This window comes from Camelina sativa, chromosome 9, assembly GCF_030686135.1.
Source record: "Camelina sativa cultivar CO46 ecotype springtype chromosome 9, ASM3068613v1".
NCBI classification, from domain to species: Eukaryota; Viridiplantae; Streptophyta; class Magnoliopsida; order Brassicales; family Brassicaceae; genus Camelina; species Camelina sativa.
The window spans coordinates 38,602,158-38,619,134 of NC_141888.1; the positions used below are offsets into that span (position 1 = coordinate 38,602,158).

Consider the following 16,977-nt stretch of genomic DNA (forward strand, 5'->3'; position numbering starts at 1 on the left):
GAAGACCTTCTCCAAGCTCCAATGTTGTATTTTTGCTTGAGTCACTATTTGAATCAAAAAGGGATTTAAAGAACTGAGTCACAAAACTTTCATTGAGATTCGTATTACTACTAAATGTGTATGATATATAGTTATTACTACTAAATGTGTATGATATATAGTAAAACTGTGCATAGTCTTCAGATATATCAATGCTTACCTATAGGAAGATCCGAAGATATATATAAACAATGTCAATAAAATAATTGTATGGAAAAAGCAAACACTTCAAAATATTTGAAGCAAAAAATGGATCAAACATATGCAAATAAACATATATGTTTAACAATAATTGCTTAAAATGGTAAGAATTACGATACGTTATACCACCAGGTTAAACGAAAACAGAGGAGAGGATACATTAAAAATCTTGCTTAAAATGGTAAGAATTACAATACGTTATACCACCAGGTCATATGAGACATCTTGTTTGTTCGATATTGGATACTTACTTGCACCACCGTAGCTCAGCATCAGTCGTTTATCTCTAGCGAAACATATGTGCCTTGGTGCTTGACCAATCTTCGTCCTGACAAATGTTGTGGGTGTCAGAAGATTGATAATAACGCCTTGTGCTGTTGCAACTACCAGTACCGGAACGTTGTTCTTCTCTTCTTCCAATTTTGGAGTAAAAGCGACGGTTCCTACAGGTACCAACTGTTGATTGTTTTCAGTTTCCAACCCGCTAGAAAGAGAATGAGGTATGGTTGGAAAATGTGAGATTGTATTTACCCAATTCAATAGCTTTGCAGGTTCGTGGTTCCATCCTTGGTAAGAGGTTTCATACTTGTCTGCTTTCTCCGGTAAGAAATGAATATACTCGATAACATGTACAAAGTTTTAAAGAATATATTTTAGAGATTAGGAAATGATGAGACTGAATTTTCTGTTAAGAAAGATCCCGCTTTTGGTCACTGTTAGGTATTAATTGTCTTAACATTTGAAATCTGCAATAGGAATCCATTAACAATGTTTGATTAGTCTCGTCTCTCTGCTAAACTCTATGACCAACTCCACTTTTGCTACATATATATATATATATATATATATATATATGAGTACATATTCAAGACTTAGACCATCTCCATTGTATTTCTCTATTTTTTTCTCTAAAATAGAATAACTCAAAAATAGAGCACTGTTTTCCTCCAATGTATTACTCTATTTTCACCTCTATAATAGAGTTAGTGTAAAAAAATAGAGGTGAGAATAGAGTTGCTCTATATATAGAGCAATCCTATTATTTTCTCTATTTTAGAGTAAAATATAGAGTAGGGTCGGAGCAAATGTTGCTCTATAATAGAGATTTGACTCTAAAATAGAGTGGGGTTGGTGTGCTCTCCTCTCTCGGGTTTTTTTACATTAAATAAGACAATCGATCCATACCGATATACTACCATGTAAATACACCCACTCCCACTTATACATCCATGCAGTAGTACCCTGCAAAATCAGATCAGTCAACATTTCACAATGAGAAGGTACTATTTTCTAGCCAAAATTGATGTAGTAACATAGTACCTCAGCTTCATAAAATTGAATAAGAGTTAAGATTCAACTTACACTGTGATCTGAATGATTGTCGAACTTAAGAACAACATAGTTAGTCATATGCGAGGTGGGTGGGATGAAGTTCTGCTTGTTATGCTCAATTAAGCTTCTCAAATCAACACTACAAAAAATTACATCCAAAAGGATTTGATTATCATATTCCTAATCCGATCCTAATTCCCAACATGACATTAACAACATCTACTAATTAAAAAAAAAAAAAAAAACAGCATCTACTTCTAAGGGGGGAACGTAATACCTACTGGAGAAGAAATAAGCTCGTACATGAATAGAAAGTTGCTCTTATAAACCTCCACGAGACTCATCATCAATCACTGTTAGATTCTCAGTCTGCTGCTGTTGCGGCTGAACCAAAGCGACAGACGTAGTCATCGACAAAAACAAAGAGATAGCCCTGAGAAGAAATTGAACGGACAGGGAGAAACTTATATCAATTCAATTGGACTTAAAATTTTATATTTGGGCTTAATATAAGTCCAACGAATTTGTTATTTTTTGCTGATGTGGATGCTCTCAAATGAGAGAAAATTCTGCTATTATATATATGATAATAAAAATCCTTGTTTCCTTGGAGAACACAGTCTTTAGAAACTAAAATAAAATGAATTAACACCAAAATTTCATAAGTCGATCACAAACCCAATGATCTAGTATTAATACTCAATAAATTTGGCATCATTTTTGTAGATGGCTAACATAATATACTTGGATCCGCCTGTTGGAGCTGGGTTTCCATATTCAAGAACTCCACTTGGTGAAACTAGTGACACAAATGAAGTTAAGATGATCCATGAGTTTCTTCAAAAGGTTAGAAGACAATTTTTTTTTTTTTTTGAAACATTTTTCTCTTGAAGCTCTTGTATATGTTGTAATTATCTTGGTCTAAATATAGGCCACACACCAGTTACCTGAACTCGTTAAAACCTTCCCGGTCTCATTACTTTCTAAGTTATTCAAGCTTTACACGTTCTGATTTTGTTTAAGGTGTTTGGTATTCAGCCAGCGTTTAGGTCATCAATTAAGGTGTTTTTTTTTGTTAGACAGCCAGCGTTTAGGTCATCAAGCTTTACACGTTCTATCAGTTTTATTTGTTTGTTCTTTTATTTTTGTTTAATATGATAAATGCAAATGTAACTAAATGATCATTTCTTAGAAAAAAAAAATCTTTAAACGAATGCTTGCGTAAAAAAAAAAAAAAGAAAACGAATATGCTATACCAAGTTAAAAAGATCTAGCAATGTGAATTTTATCGAGATAACAATGTATAACAAGAATCACAAATCGTCGTCCACTTTAACAAAAAAAAAAAAAAAAACAATGTATAACAAGAATCATAAATAAAGAACAGTTCATTTGATAAATTTTCAAAAAGCTCAACCAAAAATAATGAAGTAGTTCAGAAAACACACCAAAACACTGACAAATACATTATAGGACCTCTAAAATACATGAAGACTCACTTGGACACTAAATGCTAATGAAACACAATATAATAGATCATAAAACCATAAAAAAATATCATGTTGGCATGAAGAGATACTTCTATATTTTTTATTGGGAAAAATGCCATAAAAATCCCCAACTTTCAAATTTGGAACGAAAAAAGCATGAATTTTCGAGATGTCGTTTTAATCCCAAAGTTTAGTTTGACTTTTTGATAAAATAGTAAAGTTTCATTGACCTGGTTATTTCAAGCGCGTCGTTAAGTTTCTGTTAATGGAGTTAATTTTCCGTCAACAATCTCCGTTTAGTCAAAGAAAATATATATAATTTTGTTTTCTAACATTTGTTGAAAGCGTGATGTGGTCAATTGGTTAACGTGAGAGTTTGGTTTTTACCTGCCGCGGGTTTGACTCGGCTTGGACGAAAGTATTTTTGTTTTTTAAAATAAAAGATAATACATAGATTCAAACTCAAGACCTCAAAGCCGCCAACATCAAAGTGTAACCAACTACGCTAAGTAGATTTATTAACCACTAATGAAACACAAAGTTTATTATATGTGGTAGTCGATTCTCGGGAAATGCAGAGAGTCCAACCCTAACTCTGCTCCGAGGAGGTACGCTTGGACGGAGGAATGACCAAAGAGGTTGATTTGCCAAGCAGCACGAGGAGTTGTATTGAAATGTTGCTTTATAAACAAACGTCGTCAATGAAGAAGTTATCAACCGAAAGCCCGAGAAATCCCCAGGTTTCGATGATTTCGTCAATGATGAAGTTAAAAAAACACATATAAAACACGATATAAGAATTTGTGTTTCACTAATGGTTAATAAATCTACCTAGCGTAGGTGGTTACGCTTTATTTTTTGCGGCTTTGATGTCTCGAGTTTGAATCTACGTTATATCTTTTATTTTAAAAAACAAAAAAACCTTCGTCCAGGCCGAGTCGAACCCGCGGCAGGTGAAAACCAAACTCCCCCATTAACCAATAGACCACGTCACGCTTTCAACAAATGATATAAAACAAAATTATATATCTTGTCTTTGACTAAATGGAGATTGTTAACAGAAAATTAACTCCGTTAACGAAAACTTAACGACGTGCTTGAAATGGCCAGGTCAACGAAACTTTACTTTATCAAAAAGTCAAACTAAACTTCAGGATTAAAACGATATTTCGAAAGTTCATGCATTTTTCGTCCCAAATTTAAAAGTTGGAAATTTTTATGGCATTTTCCCATTTTTTATTGTATTGATAATTTGTAAAAAATCAAACTAAAAGAGTTTAAAAGTGAAAAAGCTACTGTCAATATAGAGGGGCCGCCACTTTCAATATAGAGGGGCCGCCACTGAGAGAGTAAGTGAGATTGATTGAAAATTTGAATTGGAAATATATGGTCCTACATATTGATTGGTCACATTTCACAAAACCATATTATTATTGGTCAATATCATTATTAATTATTTATTTGAATTATTATAAATATCCTTGTTTTTTTTTTTTCACCGAAACATTTTCATTATATTATAGTATCCTTGTTTCCTTAGAGAACTCTATCTTTAGAAACTAAGAGAAAATGAAATTAACACCTAAATTTCTGCTTCTGTTTCTATTTGTCTTGAGTCATCATGTTGATTCTGGCTCTATCGTCAAGTTTCTTCCCGGTTTTGAAGGCCCTCTTCCTTTCGAACTCGAAACCGGGTTTGTTAAATCTCTCTTTTGCAACAATGTGTTCTGAATTTGGAGTTAGTAATTAGTCATTCTTCTGAATGAAGGTACATTCGTATTGGTGAAGAAGAAGACGTGCAACTGTTTTACTATTTCTTCAAGTCTGAGAACAATCCAAAAGAAGACCCTCTGCTTCTATGGTTAGAAGGAGGACCAGGATGTACTATTCTCACTGGCGTTCTTTTAGAGAATGGTAGATCTCTCAATTTTTTCCCTCTTGCTCTAAGGATTATTTTCAACTGCTTGCTTAAAGTGGGGAAAAAAATATAGGCCCTTTGACTTTCAAGTCCGAGGTTTACAATGGAAGTGTCCCTTCTTTGGTCTCTACTACATATTCATGGACAAAGGTAGCTGGAAGTATGTTCATAAGTCGATCACAATGATCTATATATTATTAATACTCAATAAATTTGGCATCATTTTTGTAGATGGCTAACATAATATACTTGGACCAGCCTGTTGGAGCTGGCTTCTCATATTCAAGAACTCCACTTGGTAAAACTAGTGACACAAAACAAGTTAAGATGATCCATGAGTTTCTTCAAAAGGTTATATGACAATTTTTTTTTTTAATATTTTTCTCTTGAAGCACTTGTATAAGTTGTAAACTTGTAATTCTCTTGGTCTATATATAGTTACTGAAGGATAGTTGATTAGCTGTAGACTTAACCAAACCAGTTACCCGACTCGTTGAAGCCTTCCCGGTCTGATTTTGTTTAAGGTGTTAATTGGTATTCAGCCAGCGTTTAGGTCATCATCAATTAAGGTGTTTTTTTTTCTTTTTTTTTTTTTTCTTTGTGTGACAGTGGCTAAGCAAGCATCCACAATTTTCCACCAACCCTTTTTACGTTACTGGAGCTTCTTATGCCGGTATGATTGTTCCAGCCCTTGTTGACGAAATCTCAAAAGGTATGTTTTAAATCATGTCAACTATACGCTTTTATCATATTCCGGGCCTCTTTCAAGTAATCCAATGGTTTTCTCTCACGTTTTAATAATATGTTGCAGGGAATTATATATGTTGCAACCCTCCTATAAATCTACAGGTCATTGATATTTTTAATAATTGCTTCAAATATTATGTATGTTTGCTCCAACACTTAATTTTTTCTTGCGGAAAACAGGGTTATGTGCTCGGAAACCCGGTAACACATTATGAAATTGATAGAAACTATCGGATTCCATTTGCTTATGGAATGTCATTAATCTCTGATGAACTCTACGAGGTATGAAATATTGCCACTACAGAGTTTAGACTATTTTGTATTTCTATTTTTTTGTTACGAACCGGCTCTTAGCTTGCCAAGTTTGAAAGCTTCAAAATGATATAACAATGTTCGAAATATCATGTTTACAGTCACTGGAGAGATTTTGCAAAGGAAATTATTACAATGTGGATCCACTTAACACAAAATGTTTGAAACTTGTTGAAGAATTCCATATGGTACGCACTCTGAAATTTGGTCGATGCTTCTTTTCTCGTGGTAATAAATATCATCCATCACTAAGTCAGGTTTTTTTTTTTTTTTTTTGGTTTTGACACAGTGCATAGACAAATTAAATATACATCATCCGTTAATACCACAATGTGATGACCCAATTACACAAAATATATCTCCCGATTGCTTCGTAAGTAATACATCTTTCCTCCATCTAGTGACCCATGTAATTGAGTTAGTAAATTTTGTAATTTAACTTGATTAAGATTGTAGTTTTGGTGTATCTATCTTACTTAGCCATCTACTCTGTATAAATAGAGTTGTTAATTTTATTTTGCAGTATTATAAGTATACTCTTCTTGAACGCTGGGCCAACAAAGAGCGTTCGCAAAGCTCTTCAAATTGATAAGGTATTTGCAAGCTTAACTGACGATCATTAATCAATTGCCATATTATACAGAAAATTTTATATAAATCTAAATTTGGGACTATCTATGAATACAGGGGAGCAAAGGAGTCTTGTTGCGACATAATCATACTATACCATACGATAAAAACATTAAAAGCAGCATACCATACCATCTGAATAACAGCATTAACGGCTACCGGTCTCTTATATTCAGGTAATATTTTAATCTATACTTTTGGGGAGGCAAAATATATACAACTATAGAGATCAAAATATTGGGCACAATATTTACAACTGTAGAGATCAAACTAGATTAAATTATTAGTATATGAATTTTATAAATTTTAACTCATTTAAAACTAGTGTGAGACATAATAAAATTATGATTAATGAGATTCCGTCATATATATATAATAAGAGCTGACTATAATGTTGGTTTTCCAAAAGTTTTTGTGAATTGTCTTTTTAACTACTATTTTTTTGTTCATTTTTTGAATCATTATTAGCAAAAGGTATATATTTGATATGAAGCACATATTATTTTTGATATAATTTTTTTCTTATCTCTTATCATTGAGATATAGTGCACAGAATTAAATTCTGATTTATTATGATGAAATAGATTGTCAAACTCCATTACAGAATGGAATGTGTAAGGGTTAGAATTCGGTTCAAAAGAAAAAATATCAGATTAAATATTCTAAAAAGTAGGCGTTTGCAACAAAAGAAAGTTTATAAGATATTTCTTAGGTTTTACACACGTATAAACAGTGGCGATCCAGAACTGATTTCTACATGGGGCACAAACTATAAATGACAATTGATACATAAAAAAAATCTTTAAAACATGAAATGAAAGAGGAATCGAACCCAAGACCTTAGATATAGCATGAGGCAACTTAAACCAAATCAGCTAGAAACACTATATTAGCTGTAAACATTTGATAAATTTCTTAATACTGTATAGGGCACGTGCCCTACTAACCTTGTGAATAGATCCGCCCCTGCGTATAAATATATTTTTGTATGCTCTTACAAAAAAATAGAAAAGGTATAAAGGTACGTTTTGTATGATTTGGGTTTCCACTTACAATTTAAATATCATTAAAAATTATATATATTTATTACAACCTGTAATTTACTTAGGCTTTGATTCAGAATGATTATTAAAATAGATATATCTATTATGGTGATATAAAATTTCCTTAAATCATTTTAAGTTTATATATGTTTAAAATTTAGTTTTCTAGTTTAATTTCTACAAAAGCGAGATCCAAACCAAATCCAAGCTGATGAAAAAAAATCGAAGTTTCAACAACGGAAGCATATTACATTTTGTTTTAGTTTTTATAAAACCAAAGATCGTATAAATCAATCGTAAATTAACAAGATTGTTCACTGCTATGTACTTACATTTGTGTTGTTTATGGTGAACAGTGGTGATCATGATATGCAGGTGCCTTCCTTTGCAACTCGAGCCTGGATAAAATCTCTAAACTACTCCATCACTCATGACTGGAAACCTTGGATGATAAAAGATCAAATCGCTGGGTAATTAATATATCGTCTATTCATTTTCTTGTCTTATCAGAAACTTATCAAACTCACGTACTATCATTTTTTTGACAGATATACGAGAACGTATGCGAATAAGATGACATTTGCTACTATCAAAGCAAGTTTTCTCATTTCAACCCCATATTTTTACTTCCACTGCATTGCATTGAAATGTATTTATATTTCTAATTGTTTTGAGCATTGACTATAGGGATCTGGACACACGCCAGAGTATCTACCAGAAGAGACCTCTATCGTGTTCAAAAAGTGGATCAATGGCCAACTTTTCTAATAGAGCCTCATGCAAGAATAAAGAATAAAAATGTATAATATGAGATGCATGCTTGTAGACGATATTATTATTTACTAGGTGAGTAATTGTGCTATGCGTGATTGTTTGCTTTTATTCATATTACTAAATCGTTTGCCTACTTATATTTAGGTTTGGGCCGGGTCTTCGAGTTCGGATCAAGTTTTTTGGATCTAGAAGTTTAGGATCTATTCGGATATTTTAAAATTTGGGGTTGGGGTTGGATTTTTCCAATATCCAAAAGATCAAAATTTTGTTTATAAATCTACCAACTTACTTGAAAATATCCAAAATTTCCAAGTATATGTAAATTTATATGATTTGACTCTTAAATCGACCTAAACGTTTGTTTGTAAAAAATTTCTGGGAAAATGAGACTTAACAAGGAAAAAATATGATTTTTGGAAATGAGAGAAATTTGTTGGTAACCTATACCATATATTCATATATATTTGGTGGATGCTGGATCGGAACACTCAAATAGGGATAATATTTGTGAGTTAAAACTCTCCAGGGAAAAAGCTAGATCTTGAATCTTGATATATTTATGTATGCTAAAACTGTATAAACTGTATTCGTATATTTACATAATATGAAATTACTACAGCTAACTGATGCCTTCATCTCCCACAAAAGTAGATGTAACGTCTTAGCCTGGGTTTTGAACTAGTATGAGCCCTTCATGGCCTTTATTCCTTTAAGCTCGTTTCCTGGGCTTTGGCCCCTTGATCCTTTGCTTCGCACACCGAGCTCAGTAACGTCGACATCACACGTGGATGCCCTCTCCGGATCCTGAATCCTTGGTGCAGAATCCGACACCAGCATGTTTATCTTCATCCTCTTTTTTTTTTGTGTGCAAAGTTTATCTTCATCCTTTAACGTACGTACCTTATCAATAAACTCACTAGATTTTTCACCTTATGTTGTGAGTAAAAAAAATAAACGGCCCTAAAATACATTATACTGATTGAAAAATCGAATTGGACTATATGGTCCTAAAAATTATGACTATTCAACGTGGAGGGACTATTGACCTCTCATTTCACAACGTGGATGTAATTATCATAAAGATCCTTGTTTCCTTGGAGAACACAATTTTTAGAAACCAAAGAGAAAATGAATTTAACACTAAAATTTCTGCTTCTGCTGCTATTTGTTTTGAGTCAGCATGCTGATTCTGGCTCTATCGTCAAGTTTCTTCCCGGCTTTGAAGGCCCTCTTCCTTTCGAACTCGAAACCGGGTTTGTTAAAATCTCTCTTGTGTAACAATGTGTTTTGAGTTTGGAGTTAGTAATTAATCATACTTCTGAATGAAGGTACATTGGTATTGGTAAGAAAGAGGAAGAGCAACTGTTTTACTATTTCATCAAGTCTGAGAATAATCCAGAAGAAGACCCTCTTCTTCTATGGTTAGAGGGAGGACCTGGAAGTTCTTCTCTCAATGGCCTTCTCATGGAGATTGGTAAATTTCTACGGATTAATTTTTTCGTATTGCTCTAAGGATTATTTTTAAAGATTTGCTTAAAGTGGGGGAAAAAATTTAGGCCCTGTGGCTTTGAAGTCCGAGGTTTATAATGGAACTGTCCCTTCTTTGGTCTCTACTACGTATTCATGGACAAAGGTAGCTGGAAGTATGTTCATATGTCGATCACGTACAAACCCAAGGATCTATTATTAATGATTTTATTAAATTTGGGATCATTATTTTTAGATGGCGAGCATAATATTCTTGGATCAACCTGTTGGAGCTGGCTTCTCATATTCAAGAACTCCACTTAATAAAACTACTGACACAAATGAAGTTAAGATCATATACGAGTTTCTTCAAAAGGTTATAAGACAGATTTTTTTTATATAACATTTTTTGGTATTAATTTAAGCTCTTGTCTATGTTGTTATATATCGATATACAGTCGATTCCAAATTTCCAAAGAGATGTAGACTTAACCGAGATTATTTTCTAAGTGATTTTAAGCTTTACACGTTCTTATTTTATATTTCAACCGAGCTTGAGGTGATTGGTTTAGCGCATCAATATATTATTACAGTGGCTAAGCAAGCATCCACAATATTTGTCCAATCCATTTTATGCTACTGGAAGTTCTTATGCCGGTATGATTGTTCCGGCCCTCGTTGACAAAATTTCAAAAGGTATGTTTTTAATCATATCAACATATACACATTTACCATACTCTGGCCCCTCGTTCAAGTAATCAAAATGTTTTCTCTCTCATGCATATTTTAACAATATAATTACTGTGATGCAGGAAATTATATATGTTGCAACCCTCCTATAAACATACAGGTAAATGATATTTGACAATTACTTCTTATATTATGTTGTATATATATAATATTCTCCAACACTTTCAATTTTTTTTTTCCAAAAACAGGGTTATGTGCTCGGAAACCCAATGACACATTATGACACTGAACAAAACTCTCGTATTCCATTTGCTCATGGAATGTCACTTATCTCTGATGAACTCTACACGGTATGAATTATATACCATGCATGCTTAATTTGTTATTTTGTCTTTTCAAAGCCTAAAAACATAACAACGTTCGAAACATTATTTTACAGTCAATGAAGAGATTTTGCAAAGGAAATTATTTCAATGTGGATCCAAGTAACACAAAATGTTTGGAACTTGTTGAAGAATTCCATAAGGTACACACTCTGATATTTGGTTGATATATATCTTATTTTTTCTCGTGGTAATAATTATGTTGAAGATCTTCTCAAATATGTTGAGAGGAACTGGCAAGAAACGAGCTTTCTTTCCAACCCCTTCTTCAATCAATAACGGCTCTCGGCTACCAGCGGCCCCTGCTTCTCATCACTAATTCAGGATTTTTTTTTGTTTTTTTTTGGTATTTACAGTGCATTGACGACCTAAATATATATAATCCATTGATACCAGATTGCCAGGACCCATCAGATACGCAAAATATATCCCCTCATTGCTATGTAAGTAATAATATTGATTTTATCTGTTTACGCTTTTTTATTCTATCAAATGTTTTGGTTAATCGATTAACAAAAAAAAAAAAAGGGAAGATAGTTTACACAACTAGTATGATGAAATTATATATTAACATTACATTCAAAAAAAAAAAGATGAAGTTATACTACTAACTTAGCAAACTTTGTAACTATTTTATGATCATAGTCCTAACTTATTAAAACTACGAATCTAATTAAAATAAACGAACCACATATATATACAGTATGAGTGGAGATTTACTTCAGTAATTATTTAAAATAAACATTTACAGTATTACAAGTATCATCTCCAAGAACGATGGGCCAACACAGAGAGCGTTCGCAAAGCTCTTCAAATCAAGAAGGTATTTGCAAGACTTAATTGAAGATCATTATTCAATAGTCATATTATTAAGTATTTTTATAAAGTCTAAATTTGGGACAGTCTATGAATATAGGGGAGCAAAAGAGAATGGGTGCGATTTAATCATAGGATACCATACGATCAAGACATTAAAAGCAATAGTGTACCAGACCATATGAAAAACAGCGCTAACGGCTACCGGTCGCTTATCTTCAGGTAATAGTTAAATCTATATGTTAAGTCTCGGATGAACCCATTAAAACTCAGCTAAACTCTGCAAACCAGTGGTTGAACCGGCGGATCCGGTCAACCCAGTCATATAGTATTCTTAAACTTTAAGATTAACTTAACTAGGTAAAGTTTGTATATAGTATTGTATAGTGTATATAACTTGTAAGTGAAAACACAAACACTTGAAAAACCTAATGAGTTTATTAAAAAAATGATTAATTGATGATGAGTATAGTTTTACTTATGTTTTATTCTTTAAAAAATCAATGCATATAGTCATAAATGTTAACACACAAAAAAAAACTTGTAAAATAAATAAGCTTATCATAATGAATCTTTGATTACTTGAAAAGATTGTTAGTATATTCTAATTTACGTTTCATTTTCTAATTTTCAACTCATATAAAATTAGTTTGATAATGTTGGTTTTCTTAAGGTTTTTGTGAATTTTATTACCTAATCATCTTTTGTAAAACATTTAAATTATTTTTAATACAAGATTTATACTCCTTCCGCTTTAAATTACTTGTCGTTTAAAATTTTTTCACACAGATTAAAAAAATAATTAAAATTTATATTTTACAATTTTTAATATATTTTTTATTTTTATTAGTCAATAAATTAAAATGCTTTGTATAATTTGTACTTTTATCAAATATATGCATTAGAAGTCGAAAATAACAACTATTATAAAACAAAATTTTTTACTTTAGAACACAACTAAAAGAACCAGAGAGAGTATTTGATATAATGCACATTGACAAGATTGTTTATGGTGAACAGTGGTGATCATGATATGGCGTTGCCTTCCATTGGAACTCAAGCCTGGATAAAATCTCTCAATTATTCCATCACTCATGACTGGAAGCCTTGGATGATAAACAATCAAATCGCTGGGTATATATTGTTTTACGTTTCTCCATTTTCTTATCGTATCACAAACTTATTAAACTCACGTAAAATCATTCTTTTGACAGATACGCGAGAACTTATTCCAACAAGATGACATTTGCTACTGTCAAAGAAAGTTTACTAGTTTCAACTCAATATTTTTATTTCCATTGTTTACATTAAAAATTATTTTCTGATTGTTTTGAACGTTTTGACTATAGGGATGTGGACACACGCCAGAGTATCTACCAGAAGAGACCTCTATCTTGTTCAAAATGTGGCTCAGTGGCCAACTTTTGTAATCGAGCCTCATGCCCTTTTAACTAGGAAAAAAGTATAACATACATGAAATGTTTGTAGACAGTATTATTGCTTAATTAAAGATCATTTATTTTTTTAATATTTTTTTTAGCAACATAAAGATCAGTTATTTAAGAAACAAACTTACAATACAAAAATTATCAATTTAACGGTGGCCATAAAAGTAGTGTAGTACCACCTACATCTGCCCATTTCTATGATTACGGAGGCGCAGAGGAGAATAGTTGCGATGTGATCATATAATGCCATACATACAATCACGACAATAAAACTAGTAGTACCATAATGGTTACGTTTGAATAACGACATTAATGGTTAATTACGTTTGGTTAGCGTTATAAAAATACAAGTCTGGTGGGCAAAACTTTTACAACTAGTGCAATCGAACAACACCTAAGTGAATCAAACAGAAACAAAACGAATACTCTGTTTACAAACATACTCTTATAATACAGAATTGTTAATAAAACATATACTTTTGTCCCTCTTCTTAGATAACTACCAAACTTTTGTTCTTTGAAAACAATTTTTTTTTAAATAATAAATTCAAATCATTTGAATTTTAGTATCCAACTTTATGATATACTTTCTAAACTATTTATGAACATATATCATTTTAAATTGAAGAAAGTACTCTAATTATTGATTTAACTAAAGATTTTGGAAGTGATTATAATAACGTAAGAATTTAAAGAATCTATAATAAGTAAAAATGTTATTACGTTATACGGTGAAGGGTTATATAGCGGGTGATTTTTGAGTTAATAGTATTGATTTGCATTTTTCTGAGTTGAAGGATAAACTTGCAAAAAAAAAATTGTTTAAAGGATTTTTTTGCACAAAACCCAATTATATACTATTCAGTTTTTCTTAATTATTATCATCACCTGGAAAGCTTTAAAAGTTTTGTTATCTTAAGCTATCTAACTAACAGTAACTTCTTTAACAAGAAAGAAAACTAACAGTAACTTAATTAGCGGAGAAAGAGAAACTTATCCCTAAAAAATGAAAAACGAAAATAGAAGGAGATGATCCCAACATAGCTTCATAAGCCTCACAAAGACCAAATCCTACAACTAACGCATAAGAAATTCTATCTGGGACCAGCGAGTATTTTGTTTTTGTATTTTTTTTGGGTAAAGCCGTAAAGGATAGCAATAAAGATAAAAGGCTAGAGTTTGCTAAGGAGTCAGCCAAACGGTTCTCACTTCGTGGGACAGCAAAAAGAACCAGCCATCTTCAAATCCAGAGGATAGGGATAGGATATCATGAAGATTTCTGTGGAGCTAAGCTAATGGAGACTAGGTTTTGATAGCTTTGATTAGCTGTTGCAAATCTCTGAAGCCAATGGAATTTTTCATATTTTCATCAAATTAGAAATTTCAATAAATTCCAAATTTCAATAATATTTAATCACGGACCAGCAACATAGACAAATTGTAAGGGACCAGCGACATAGACAATTGAATTCAATCAGGGACCAGCGGCATGGACAAATTGTGAGACTCAGACCAGTGACCAACTCGTGTGTTTTCTAGGGGGAGTGGAAGTGGTCCACCCAAAAACAAGTGAACAACTCAACAGAAAGTTTCTTTATCCGGACATATCACATATATATTGAATTAATCTTCTTTTATTAAATTATTCAACATAATATTAAATAATATTTTGGTAGTATTATTAATTGTTGCTAAAATATTTTTGAGAACAAAAATAACCTACAACAAAATAAAATCATTTTTTAAAAAATCTATATTAATAAAAAGTTGGAGCTATAAACTCCTTAAAGTGTCCACATAGGATTTTAAACAATCAATCGGGATTCGACATATCACTAATTAACTATTTTTAACATCTCATTAATTAACATTTTTAAATTTAAATATTTTCTATTTCTTTCTATTAATAAAAAGAAAAAATATATATATAAAAACAGGAGAAATGTGAAGTTTTGAACAAAGAGTGAAGAAGCTGACGAGAAAAGAAAGAAAAAGAGTATTACAAAGATTATTTAGCGGAAAAAAGTGAAAAGCTGACGAGAAAGAGAAGAAGAAGAATATTACGAATAAACGGATAGTAAAGGTAACGATGACAACTATCATGCAAAAACTGAATCAGTTGACAATAAAGATGAAGAGAAAGAGTATGAAAGTAAGTGAAAAAAATATAAAGACATAGGTGGTGGCGTTCAATTGAATACGAGAAAACAAAATTTTGCTTTAATAATAATTTAAAGTTTCATAAGATAATATTTCATTACTATCATCAATTGTATATAATTTTTACCAAAATATATTTAATAAAACCACACGTAGATTTAAAACCTAATATAATATAAAAATATATATGTTAAAAATATATATAGCATTAATAATTTAATTTTAAAAATATATTAAATTATCTTTCTCTCTCGCCGAAGGCGATATCGTGAGGGCAGTTACTTCAGCAACACAACCTCTATTAACACCGGTTTTCCGGCCGGCGCTGGCTTCTCCGGCGTCGGCCAGTCCCTTTCTTTTCCTTCAGTTTCTAATCTTTCTTGTTTTTTACTTTGATTTGCTGCGAATTCAAAAATCCCAAACCGTCGTTTTGTCCTAATTCAGATCTTGAAATTATCATCCTGTTTGGGTGATGTTTAATAACACCTAAAGATCATTATACTTCGCGAGAGTAATGGATCCACAGTCGGACGTGTTTCTCTCGTTTCATAACTGCAGGGAACAGAGGTCTAAGAATCAAACGATGGAATTGGTAGTGTCGTGGTCTCAATTTCGTGTTATCCTTCTCTTAATATGGGAGAGTTTAATTCCGACCCTAATCTGGTCTCAGTCCAAGAGTTTTTGTGTCGGTTTCTTTCCGTCTTCGAACGGTGTTTGTCGTTTCATCATAGAAACGTGTCACTATCAACATCAAAGGGGATATGCCTCTTCTTTGGATCTATCCTATTTAAGAAAAGGAGATCCATTCTGGATTTGGGATCCAGGAATATGTGATTGTGTTTTAATCTCTTGGGGGATAGAACTATGGATGCTTGGCTTTGACTACAGTCGGATGGTAATATCGTTTGATACTTTTGGATTTAGAAATATGTTCACTGGTTACAAAATGAAGGAATCAATATTAACTGGCGATGATGTTGATGGTTACTTCTTAAGGTCGACAATCTACCCATTGTTGGAAAAATTCTGGGGTTCTTCACTAACTCAAGAGAATTTCATTTATTGTATTTGGTCCGAGATGGAAGCGATGTTCTCAGCGAGTTTCATTACTCACCACCTTTTGGTTTGGGTATGCAATTTGGTTTTTCGACATAGGAATTGGCAAGATTAGGGTCAACGAAGAGGCTCAGGACAGACTAATGCTTGTTTGGGATATTTGCGAGAGGAAAACAAGGTCAGTATTTCTTAAAAAACACTGATACGGATTAATTGGTATCAGATTGTTGACTGTTCAGAGATATCAACGAAAGCAATGGGTTTTGTAATACAATGTGCATTTTGGTATTTCTACAACGAAAAGTTAGCCAAGCACAACTTTTGTATAAGAAGATCGATTACGGAGGAGGAAAATAACGGTTTCATTTGGCCGTTAGCGAGTAAGGCTTTAAAGAAAGCATTGTCAAATTCACTCTTTAGTTTTTATCATCTTCAGTATATGGCGCATATTTCTACTTATGTAATAATTTG

General features: G+C 32.2%; 1 protein-coding gene, 1 long non-coding RNA gene and 1 pseudogene across 5 annotated transcripts; 2 read left to right on the forward strand and 1 right to left on the reverse strand.

The window, feature by feature from the left end:
• Positions 1-316: 316 nt before the first annotated feature.
• Positions 317-2,052, reverse strand: LOC104713740 (uncharacterized). The gene is made up of 4 exons (XR_015565588.1): positions 1,850-2,052; positions 1,603-1,711; positions 772-1,482; positions 317-696 (listed from the first exon to the last, which is right to left on the reverse strand). It is a non-coding gene; the product is annotated as an uncharacterized LOC104713740 (long non-coding RNA).
• Positions 2,053-4,562: 2,510 nt separating this feature from the next.
• On the forward strand, positions 4,563-8,906 carry LOC109125188 (serine carboxypeptidase-like 9; annotated as a pseudogene). Its single transcript, XR_015565823.1, has 15 exons — positions 4,563-4,756; positions 4,831-4,976; positions 5,054-5,130; positions 5,212-5,331; positions 5,590-5,692; positions 5,792-5,829; positions 5,908-6,009; positions 6,141-6,227; positions 6,329-6,412; positions 6,563-6,632; positions 6,727-6,845; positions 8,069-8,182; positions 8,261-8,306; positions 8,400-8,558; positions 8,631-8,906. The product of XR_015565823.1 is annotated as a serine carboxypeptidase-like 9 (transcript).
• Positions 8,907-9,306: 400 nt separating this feature from the next.
• LOC104715910 (serine carboxypeptidase-like 9) lies at positions 9,307-13,370 on the forward strand. Of its 3 annotated transcripts, none has more exons than XR_015565822.1 (14): positions 9,307-9,739; positions 9,815-9,960; positions 10,043-10,119; positions 10,210-10,329; positions 10,547-10,649; positions 10,766-10,803; positions 10,892-10,993; positions 11,083-11,169; positions 11,383-11,469; positions 11,778-11,849; positions 11,930-12,064; positions 12,863-12,976; positions 13,057-13,106; positions 13,192-13,370. XR_015565822.1 is itself a non-coding variant. In XM_087464421.1 (14 exons), exons 1-14 carry the CDS (start codon positions 9,615-9,617, stop codon positions 13,308-13,310), a joined length of 1,362 nt encoding a protein of 453 aa, XP_087320547.1. In that variant the 5' UTR covers positions 9,307-9,614; the 3' UTR covers positions 13,311-13,370. The 3 variants fall into 3 exon arrangements, 2 of the variants coding, with proteins under 2 accessions (XP_087320547.1, XP_019085095.2); XM_087464421.1 differs by having other exon boundaries at positions 11,943-12,064; XM_019229550.2 differs by having other exon boundaries at positions 11,943-12,064; positions 13,057-13,102.
• The last annotated feature ends 3,607 nt before the right edge of the window (positions 13,371-16,977 follow it).